The following is a 10,930-nucleotide window of genomic DNA, read 5'->3' on the forward strand; positions in this document are numbered from 1 at the left end:
AGGGCAGTCCGGCCACTCCGGCAGTTCAGGGCAGTCTGACCTCTCTGACGACTGTTGACTGGCGGGCAGCTCTGACGACTGTTGACTGGCGGGCAGCTCTGACGACTGTTGACTGGCGGGCAGCTCCGACGACTGTTGACTGGCGGGCAGCTCCGACGACTGTTGACTGGCGGGCAGCTCCGACGACTGTTGACTGGCGGGCAGCTCCGACGACTGTTGACTGGCGGGCAGCTCCGACTCAGGATTCACCAGGCTGGGGAGACATAACGGAGGCCTGGCTTGAGGAGGTGGCACAGGAGAGACCAGGGTGGAGAGACCCACTGGAGGACCGGTCCGTGGAGGAGACACGGGCTTGACCAGGATAGGGAGATCCACTGGAGGACTGGTCCGTGGAGGAGACACGGGCTTGACCAGGATAGAGAGACCCACTGGAGTACTGGTCCGTGGAGGAGGCACGGGCTTGAACAGGATAGAGAGACCCACTGGAGTACTGGTCCGTGGAGGAGGCACGGGCTTGACCAGGATAGGAAGACATGCAGGAGGCTTGGTTCTGGGCGTAGGTACAGGATGTGCAGGGCTGGGAAGACATGGAGGAGGCCTGTTTCTGGGCGCAGGCACAGTCTTTACCAGACAACCAGCACGCACCTCAGGACGAGTATGGAGAGCTGCCTCAGGTGACATCATACCCACGACACGCTCATTAGGGCGAATGCCGTACTTTATGCACCACACTAGCAGCTCTCTCATCTCTCTCTCTCCTAATTTTCCCATTAACCCCGTCACAGTCCCTGTCTCATAGCCCTCGCTCACCTCCAATGTCATCCCGACTGGCTCTGGTTCCGACCTCAGCTCCACCGACTGTCCCGTGTGCCCCCCCCCCAAAAAAATATTGGGGCTGCCTCTCGCGCTCGTTGCGCTCTCTCTCCTCGTAGTATCGCCTCTCCGCTCTAGCCGCTTCAATCTCCCACTGCGGGAGGCGATAATCCCCAGCCTGAGTCCATGGTCCCTCTCCGTCCAGGATCTGTTCCCATGTCCATTTGTCCATAACGCTGTAGTCCTGCAGCTCCTTCCTCTTCCGCCGCTTGGTCCTGGTTTGGTGGGTAATTCTGTTACGGCTGTCTTTAGAGAGAGTGGACCAAAATGCAGCGGAGTTAGTGTTCATCGTATATTTAATGATCAAACGGACACTATACAATACAAAACAATAAACAGACAACCAAAACAGTCCTGTCACGTTTAACACAGTAACAAGAACAATTACCCACACCACACAACGGAAACGTAGGCAACTTATGTGTGACTCCCAATCAACCACAACCCTCTACAGCTGTGCTTGATTGGAAGTCACACGGCCAAAATTAAATGAAACAATAAAACACTTACTCCCTTCTGCCACGTCCTGACCCAACTACACCCTCTACTGGTCAGGACGTGACACAGCGGGAAAAAATACATGTTATCTATGGCCTTAAATAGCGAATGGAGGACGCTTTTTCCCCGTGGTTTATTTTCATGTCAGCCAGGTAGGCTATACTCACGTTGTAAATAAAAGCAATGTAAATATTATTAGGAAAGTTGAGTAATAAATATAGTAGGCCTAGCCTATAGAACGCTGATGGGATCCTCTTCTTTTTATTAGAGGTCATCACTCTGTTTTCTCCCGTAATTGCATAGCCTATAGAAATGTTGTTCAACATGAGCTCATGGGCTCTCATGAAGTGTTTGATTCGATTTTCGATTACATTTGAATTGATGTCAGAGTGATTAGAGATTTGTTGGCATTTTATTGCTTTGAAATGTATAGTAATGAAGGATGTAGGTAATGTTGTCAGTCTGGTGTAGAAGGATTGTTCTACTCAGTTATATTACCAGCTGGGTGTTCTGTGAGTTTTGAATATTGAGTACCAGAAAGTTAGCATGTTTGGTAGGCTACTAATGACCATCAGCAGCATCAGAGCTTGGAGAAGCCTTATTACCGTCCGTGACCGTCGGTGTGGCGGTAATGCGGTCACCGCAACAGCCCTAGCACTTCTGTTATTTTATAGCAGAGCTCCTTACAGCAGAAAGAAAGGCCCTGGTTCTACTTTTCCCCTCATCATCACAGTGAGTTCTAAAACAGGTGTATTGGTCCTCTAAGGGACCGTCTTTGCAAATACTGTATCCAAATATACATTCAGTTAAATGTCTGGGTTTTAACAATAATGTGCCACATTATAATATTGTGAACATGTCATCTTTCTATTGACTGAGTTGTGTTGTTTTCTAAGTAAATGATGAATACCTTAATTCTTGTGTAATCAGATGCACAAGGAACTTGTCTTGTATTGCTTCCCAGCAGGTTCGACTGTTAGTTCTACTTTGACCCCCAACACCCCAGTGAGACCAACAACCAATAGGACCACTAAATGTATCATAGTTTGCAGTCTACATTTTCTGTTCTCATTAATTCACTAAAGTTCTGACCGGTTTACTAATAGACCTATTCATAGTTGCTTGTAATTTCGGTCCAGGTTTGTGTACTTTTAGTCCATCTGATTTGTAGGTAATGTGTAGTGTACTTCTCTCTTTCTGTATAAATGATGACTTTGTTGTGTAATATAAGTTCTCTTCTCACCAGGTTTGACCTCTCCTTTGACCCCCAGTACAGCACTGAATCCTACATCAGGTGTGTTAGTCATCTTTTCCTAATTAGCACATAGAACCGAAACAAATAGAATTGCATTATGTTCTCCATTTTTTTTTTGAAAGTTTTTTGGTTTTTACAAATTTGCCTCATTACAAAAAAAGAGGTTGATACTTGGTTCATTAAATCAACCCATTTAGATGTATTTGTATAATTAGAATGACTTTCCTTGCACCAGCTTTGACTGTTAGTTCTACTTTGACCACTGACACTCCAAGTAAAGGTAAATATGTCCACTAGACTTTAGTTTAGTGTGTAATAAGTTGTGTTGTGTGGTAATTGTTGATAACGGGTCAAGAAAGCGTTCCATGTATGTGTCCTTCTCTAGCTACCTACCTGTCTTTTTTACACAACTAAGACAACTGAGACATGCAACCACACAATTTAATGCCACATTTTATGAGATCAAATCTTGAGATGTAGTATTGACCCGTAATTTCCGGACTATTGAGCGCACCTGAATATAAGCCGCACCCACTGAATTAAAAAACAATTTTTATTTTGAACATAAATAAGCCGCACATGTCTATAAGCCGCAGGTGCCTACCGGTACATTGAAACAAATTTACACAGGCTTTAACGAAACACGGCTTGTAACAAAAATAAATAGGCTTTATTAACGAAACACGGCTTGTAACAAAAAAACAAAAATTAGCAGTAAACAGTAGCCTACCAAGAAAGTCATTGCTCCAGACCAAGCTCCCGTGCAGCAGCTCTATTTCCTTTTCCAACAGCCAGATCAATCGCATTCAACTTGAAAGCTGCATCATATGCATTTCTCCGTGTCTTTGCCATGATGAGGGTGACAAAATGACTACCGTAATCAGAATGATGGGAAGTTTGAGCGCTCTCGATTTAATCTAAACAGAAAACAAAAAAGTTGTTTGACCTTAACCCATTCGGCAATTTCATTGGTCTAATGAAAGCTTCATGCCGCCCAAAAAACTGAGCACGTCACAGAATGTGTTTTTTTTTTTTTTTTTTTTTGAAAGCGGGAAAAATCCATATATTAGCCGCGTCATTGTTTAAGCCGCGAGGTTCAAAGCGTGGGAAAAAAGTAGCGGCTTATAGTCCGGAAATTACGGTATAGCAGGCAGCAGTGGGTGTGGATTGTGGGGTGGGTGTACAAATACTTTTTCCAATTGTACATTCAGTCAAGGGTCTAGATTTTAACAATAATGTGGCATATTATGAAATTGTGAACATATAATCTCTCTACTGACTGAGTTCTGTTGTTATCTGACATAAATAAACAATAGCTTTATTCTTGTGCAATCTGATATGAATGACCTTTTCTTTCTTCCCAGTAAGTTCGACTGTTACTTCTACTTTGACCCCTGGCATCACAGTGAGACCAATTACAAGTAAGTAGGCCCGAAGTTTAGCTTAGTAATTTGAATATTTTAGTTCACATGAATTCAGTAAAGCTCCAACTGGTTTACAAGAAAAATAGACCTAATTATAGCTGCTTCTCCTTTTAGTCTGTAGGTAATGCACCGGATGACAAAACACATTTGATTAATACATTTTGTTTTTGTGTAATATGAGTTCTCATCTCACCAGGTTTGACCTCTCCTTTGACCCCCAGCACAGCAGTGAATCCTACATTAGGTGTGTTAGTCATCTTTCTCTAGTTAGCAGATAGGACCTAAACAAATAGAATAGCTTCATCTTACCCATTTTTTTTATTAAAAAAATGTCACCTGATTTTAAAAAAGAGGTTTATATCTCATTAATTAAATCAACCCATTTAAATACCTTTATTTTGTATAATCAGATCCAATGACTTTGCTTTGCACCAGGTTCGACTACTAGTTCTACTTTGACAACTGACACCCCAAAGTGGCCACACGATTTTAGTTTAGTGGCGTAATAAGTTGTGTTGTGTGTTAACTGTTATTAAACAGTCTCTCTCTTGCGTGTGCCCAGGAGGTCAAAGCTCCAAAGAAATTGTTGTGGGTAAGCATCCATCTCCAGCTGACTAATTGTATTTTCTTAGACAAATGAAACAACTGAGACATACGACCTCACAATATAAATGTAGATCAACTCTTGAGATGCAGTATTGACCCTGGGAATACAAGCTAATGTCCTTCCCAATGTCACCAAACAGAAACAGCTGTGGGAATATGGCAGGGAGCAGTGGGTGTGGCTTCTGGAGTGGGCGTGTTGCTGATGGGATTGACAGCTGTCTATCTCTGCAGGAGGACCAGTGAGTACTTCTGATTCTGCATAACAAATAATTTGCAAACATTTTCCTTCTCATATTATTGTAAGTGCCTTTGACATGGGTTAATCTTTCAACTCCTTTTGGTCATATTGTGTAGGGTAGGTTGTATCTTTCAACTCCTTTTGGTCATATTGTACAGGGTAGGCTATATTGAATATAATTAATTTAGCCTAATTTGTTTTTCAGAGAAGAACAATTCTCAGAGGTAATAATTCCCCTTGTAAATATGATGCAGATTGTATCAACCTTTAGTTCTGTATTGTCCATGATGAGATGTTCTTACCACAACCTTCTTATACTTTTATGTTGTACAGACCTACATCCAGACAGGATGATCACAGCCAATGTATGTTCCAAACAAAATACATCAAACACTGCACACACTACTAACACAACTACACACATGCATGTACAAACACAAATTGTAATTACATTTTTATTTATTTTCTGTTGTAGGTGATTTGGTGATGGAAGCTATGAGCAGTGCAGGCATGTTGGATCTAAGGGATGCTGGGATCTATTCTCTCATCACCTCTGTACCGTCCACGTTATTGCCCTCAGGTGAGTTTGTATCAGATTGTCTTCTGTCCCTGTCTTCCCGACCTGGGAAGTGAATTTGGGACCCTCAGCACCATAACACTTTGTCACTCAATGTCAACCGTACTAAGTTAAAACATAAAATATGGTGTTATTCAGAGGATCTTGAAAGCATGAGAACAGAGCTGTAAGTCTACAAGGTGGTTTGAGACAGGAAGAGAAGTGTGAAGTGACATTAAGCAAAGCAAAGTAATACACACAACCACACCCACACTTACGTGTGAGCGCACACACACACACACACACAGAAATACACAGAAACTCTAACTCAGGCTCCCTCTGTGTTGTACAGGCCCTGTTGAAGAGAATGGACAGTCATCTGAAAAAGACAATGTAAGTTCAGTATAACCCACTGTGTTTGGTGATTGTGATCGACTCTCAGTTTCAGATTGATGTTACATCCTTTTAAATGACATTACATTTACAGTACTGTAGAATTAAAGGGCTGAAGTTAAACTGTCTGTTTCCTTTCTCTAGTCTGATACGTACCACGTATACAGCTCAATCCTTGAGAGACCAGAAACCTCAGCACAGCCGGATGGGTTGTACAGTCTTCTGCAGGCACACTGAAACTACACCACTGGCTTTGTGTAGCATTGTACAGCTATGTCTCACATGTCTCATACATGTCTCATACAAATACGGCGGACTATGTAATTTTGTAAAGACAAAGGAGATGATTGTGGACTACAGGAAAAAGTGGATCGAGCAAGCCCCCATTCTCATCGACGGGGCTGCAGTGGAGCAGGTTGAGAGCTTCAAGTTCCTTGGTGTCCACATCACCAACAAACTAACATGGTCCAAGCACACCAAGACAGTCGTGAAGAGGGTACAACAAAACCTATTCCCCCTCAGGAGACTGAAAAGATTTCGCATGGGTCCTCAGATCCTCAAAAGGTTCTACAGCTGCACCATCGAGAGCATCCTGACTGGTTGCATCACTAACTGGTATGACAAATGCTCGGCCTCCAACCGCAAGGCACTACATAGGGTAGTGCGAATGGCCCAGTACATCACTGGGGCCAAGTTTCCTGCCATCCAGGACCTCTATACAGGGCGGTGTCAGAGGAAGGCCCTAAAAATTGTCAAAGACTCCAGCCACCCTAGTCATTGACTGTTCTCTCATCTACCGCATGGCAAGCGGTACCGGAGCGCCAAATCTAGGTCCAAGAGGCTTCTAAACAGCTTCTACCCCCAAGCTATAAGACTCCTGAACATCTCGTTAAATGGCTATCAGGAAATGTGCAGTGCCCCCTGCTCCTCTCACCCCATCTCACCAGTCTTCACACCACTGCATGTTGTCATCTATGCATAGTCACTTTAATAACTCTACCTACATGTACATACTTCCTCAAATAACCTGTGTCCTCGAACATTGACTCTGTATCGGTACCCCCGATATATAGTCTTGCTACTGTTATTTCACCACTGCTCTTTAATTACTTGTTGCTTTTATCTCTTATTCTTATGTGTATTTTTTTTAAACTGCATTGTGTGTTAGGGGCTCGAAAGTAAGCATTTCACTGTAAGGTTGTATTCTGCGCATGTGACTAATAACATTTGATTTGACTTGATTTGATATAGAGAGAGACAGAAAGATCTATGGAGTGGTCAGAATATTGTCAACAACAAAAAAATATTGAGTATAAAAATAAAAGTTTTATTTTTTATTTTTTTTTACTCACCGAAGGATAGAGAAAACGCTTATTAAGTGTGTGGAGTGACGTATGTGACTTTCCTCTGTTTTGTACATTACAAGAAAAACTCCGTAGCAAAAAGCAACATTCCCTGTCTGTGGTTCTCATGAAGGGTAGTCTGGCATAAGAAACCTTGAGACACAGCCCAAAGGAAAGGAGTGAGAAAATGGTTCCATTCTCATTTAGAAGACCTAATGTTACATTCCTGTTGCAGTGTGAGAAATCTATTTAGAGACTCTCTCTCTCTCTCTCTCACACACACACACACACACACACACACACACACACACACACACACACACACACACACACACACACACACACACACACACACACACACACACACACACACACACACACACACACACACACACACCGTTGGGTTAGAGTGAGACCTTAGTCTTCTCACAGAGGGGAAGACATCCTGTTTTTGCAGAACACTAAAGTAGCAAAGAGACTATTTTGAGCAGCACAGCGGATAGAAACTTGCACTTGTGAGTGAGGACTATCGCTACCTTGGTTAAAGTGGAGGTTTGGAGTGACTCCGTCGTTGCAGATGCATTGTCCAGCCAGTCTCTGTGTTGTGTGTTTGTTTGTTGTTGTCTTCAATGCCGTTGTCCTGGTGTACCCAGATGTGGTGACATATGTGACAGTTGAGTGTGTAGAAAACCACACAAGCCCTTCTAGTGGGAAAACATCCAAGACTGTTACACCCCCCCCACTCCCACCACCACCTGCCCCCCTCCATCCTCCATGGTGCCTGTGTGTATGTGTGTGTGTGTGTGTGAGTGTGTGTGTGTGTGTGTGTGTGTGTGTGTGTGTGTGTGTGTGTGTGTGTGTGTGTGTGTGTTTCCCTATACGATGGTCACCTCTGAGTCAACTTCAACACAGAATACAGACAGGACAGTTGTCTCACAACTCCTCCTCCCATTGACCAACAATCACCAGTTCGGATTAAATCAAATTGAAGAAAAAAATAAAGACGTTGTGTGGATGTTGTGTTTGTGTTTTCAATGTCAGAGATTGGTACTAATGATCTGTAAGGAAAGGCAATCCAGAAGAGCACACGGATGGAGGCGTGAAGAACCTCTCACTTTTACCATCATGGGGAACGGATTCAGAATCCTCAATTTTCAGGTAATTTACTACTGAATACTTGAAGTAGGGGGTTCTCCTACAATGAGAAGTGAAGATACAGCACCTGGTATATAGAACATGGTAGAAAACGTGGAACACTTCATTGTGCTGATGCATGCAGATTTTAACGTAATGTGCCAACTGAGAGTGAAAGGTTGGGGAGAATCTCCTATCCTCTATGCAGAGCAAGATCTTGATGTGCAATCAAACTGTTAAGGATTCATCAATGGCCTATCAGTTAACATACACCAGGGTTGTGTTCATTAGGGCACGCAATGTTTTAAAATGTTTTGCAACGGAAAATGAGAATGAGCGTTTCTCATTGGACAAGTCCAAGTAGTCTTTCCCTGTTTCAGTGCATTTTTCTTCTGTTTGGTGCCTAATGAACACGACCCAGGAGTTGAAGGCCAACAGACATCACCAATAGTAATCGAAGGAGTAAAAGACCTGGTTCAGAGTATGAGAAGCCTAATAATAGGCAGACACATTCACTTACTTTGTCGTGTACAAGTTGCATTTGATTTATTGTATTATATTGAAAATGCAAAGCATTGGATGAAACAAAACACTGTGACCAACGCCAGATTATTATTTTTTACTTAAAAATTGTGTTAATTTTTTTGTATTTAAGTTATTCTTGATTACATTTTTTTTTTATCAGTTTGGCTTATTGAATATGTCAGTTTGGGACTGTACTATTTGTAATAATAACTGTTTTCTGCTGTACAGTAAAGATTTAGGAACAAATTAAATGTGTGTCCAGCATGCTGAATGATTACTTGTGTGAACGTGGGCTTATTTCCCATGATGCTCCAGTCCTCATACATGAATTGCCTCTGCATCGTGACAGTGCGATGTTGTGTTTGAGAGTGGTGTGTGTCTCCTCACCTATCGTGTCCCCCTAGTAGACAGCCTGTGTGGTGTTATGAGAGAGGCAGCATCATTTTGGGGTGTTACACAACTAAATCTGTCAGAAGTGTGTGTGTGTGTGTGTGTGTGTGTGTGTGTGTGTGTGTGTGTGTGTGTGTGTGTGTGTGTGTGTGTGTGTGTGTGTGTGTGTGTGTGTGTGTGTGTGTGTGTGTGCGCACGCATGCATTCGTGTGTGTGTGTACTGTAGGTGCGCGCGCATGTGTATGTGTAAGAGACAAAGAAGGAGAGCGAGAGATTCAAAATTCTCTGTTGCAGGAAACCCCCTGAGAGAAAGAGAGAGAATGTTCTGTTCAGCATGGATACTGTGTTTTAAAACCTACTGTAGGAGGCTGTCTCCACTGCCCCAGACGTTTGCTATTGTATGTGCTGTATCAGAATATTACTATTGAGTGTTGGCCAGCTTGTTTATATTCATTCAATAAAGGTGACTTTCTTTCAGACTTGTATGAGGGCTGGTCTCTATGTAAATAGTACTGTATGTCCGGTTATAAACTACACATGAAGAACTGAGATCACATGCATACTTTCACTATGTATCATAGCTATGATTACTCTCCTATAGTATAATATCCACCTCTCGTCACCTAAGAAAACTGACCTGCCGGTTGGTTGACCATGCTGTACAAATGTTCATTCATGGTACTGTATATAAAACAATTAAATGATCAGCCTGTGGAATGTAAGTCATTATGTGCTGTGTGATTGAGTTGTTACTGCTAATGAACAGTCTCCATTTTACTAATGTACTGCATCTGTATAAATGCACTGTAAATGGACAACAGAAGACACAAAGACATTTGAAGGATGTTTTTTTCTCCCAGATTGAGTAAGATGCTCGTTTGACTTTTTGTCATTGCTAGATGCTGTTTCATCCCTCCAAGCTCAAGGTTAGTGAGATAACATTGTTAAAGGTGACATAGTAAGATCTCCACACACTTTAGTTTTAAAGTAGTTTTTCAATTTTCACGATTTTAGTTTCCCCATTAAATGAAATGTGCTAACAATATTTTAGTCAGTCACCGTCATCTGTTTAGTAAAAGTCTTGTTAACTTAATATGGAGATGTCATTCACTGACTCTCTGTGTTCTCTATTTGAGGGTATAATGATATTGATTAAGGGAACATAAGACTTAGACAATATTCGAGATTTCACAGATTGCCGTAGTGTGAAATATTATTTTCCTCTGATCTCACAGGCCTTCCTCAGCCTAGTCTGACAGTGTGTCCTACAGTCATCAGAAAGAGAGACTCAGTTCAGCTGTCAGACTCCTCCTGTCTCTGTAACGCAGTGTTTCTTCTACAGGAGCTCAGCTGCTCAGATGAACAGGTCAAAGTTAACCTGCTGAGGTCAAAATACAATGGCAGTACAGTACTGTATTACAATGGCAGTACAGTGCTAAAGGTTAGCTGTTTAGATCCATATACAGTGAGCCTTCTACAGTCACAATTAATGGTAAGAAGACAATTTGAATGTTTGTATACAATGTACTCTTGTGCCATTTTACCATGTTCCACTTTGGATATTTTTTCATACTGTTTGTTGTAATGCTAGTTAGCAAATTACTTCAAACTGGGACATTAAAATGGTATCCATAAATTAATCTGACTCCGGGTAAGTAAAAAAAGTAGAGGGGACATTTGGTCCATAGACTGGCC

General features: G+C 42.2%; 1 protein-coding gene across 1 annotated transcript; it reads left to right on the forward strand.

The window, feature by feature from the left end:
- Positions 1-4,616: 4,616 nt before the first annotated feature.
- On the forward strand, positions 4,617-8,639 carry LOC145850377 (uncharacterized). The gene is made up of 7 exons (XM_082959073.1): positions 4,617-4,642; positions 4,797-4,895; positions 5,100-5,118; positions 5,228-5,259; positions 5,370-5,474; positions 5,803-5,843; positions 5,988-8,639. Exons 2-7 carry the CDS (start codon positions 4,859-4,861, stop codon positions 6,078-6,080), a joined length of 327 nt encoding a protein of 108 aa, XP_082815199.1. The 5' UTR covers positions 4,617-4,642; positions 4,797-4,858; the 3' UTR covers positions 6,081-8,639.
- The last annotated feature ends 2,291 nt before the right edge of the window (positions 8,640-10,930 follow it).

This window comes from Salmo salar, chromosome 12 (assembly GCF_965601325.2).
Source record: "Salmo salar chromosome 12, fSalSal1, whole genome shotgun sequence".
NCBI classification, from domain to species: domain Eukaryota; kingdom Metazoa; phylum Chordata; class Actinopteri; order Salmoniformes; family Salmonidae; genus Salmo; species Salmo salar.

Bases quoted from the DNA above. Each gene is read 5' to 3' on its own strand.
- LOC145850377 (XM_082959073.1), top strand. From the start codon at position 4,859: ATGGGATTGACAGCTGTCTATCTCTGCAGGAGGACCA. The intron at 5,260-5,369 runs GTATGTTCCAAA...TTTCTGTTGTAG, and splicing joins ACAGGATGATCACAGCCAAT to GTGATTTGGTGATGGAAGCT. The intron at 5,475-5,802 runs GTGAGTTTGTAT...TGTGTTGTACAG, and splicing joins GTCCACGTTATTGCCCTCAG to GCCCTGTTGAAGAGAATGGA.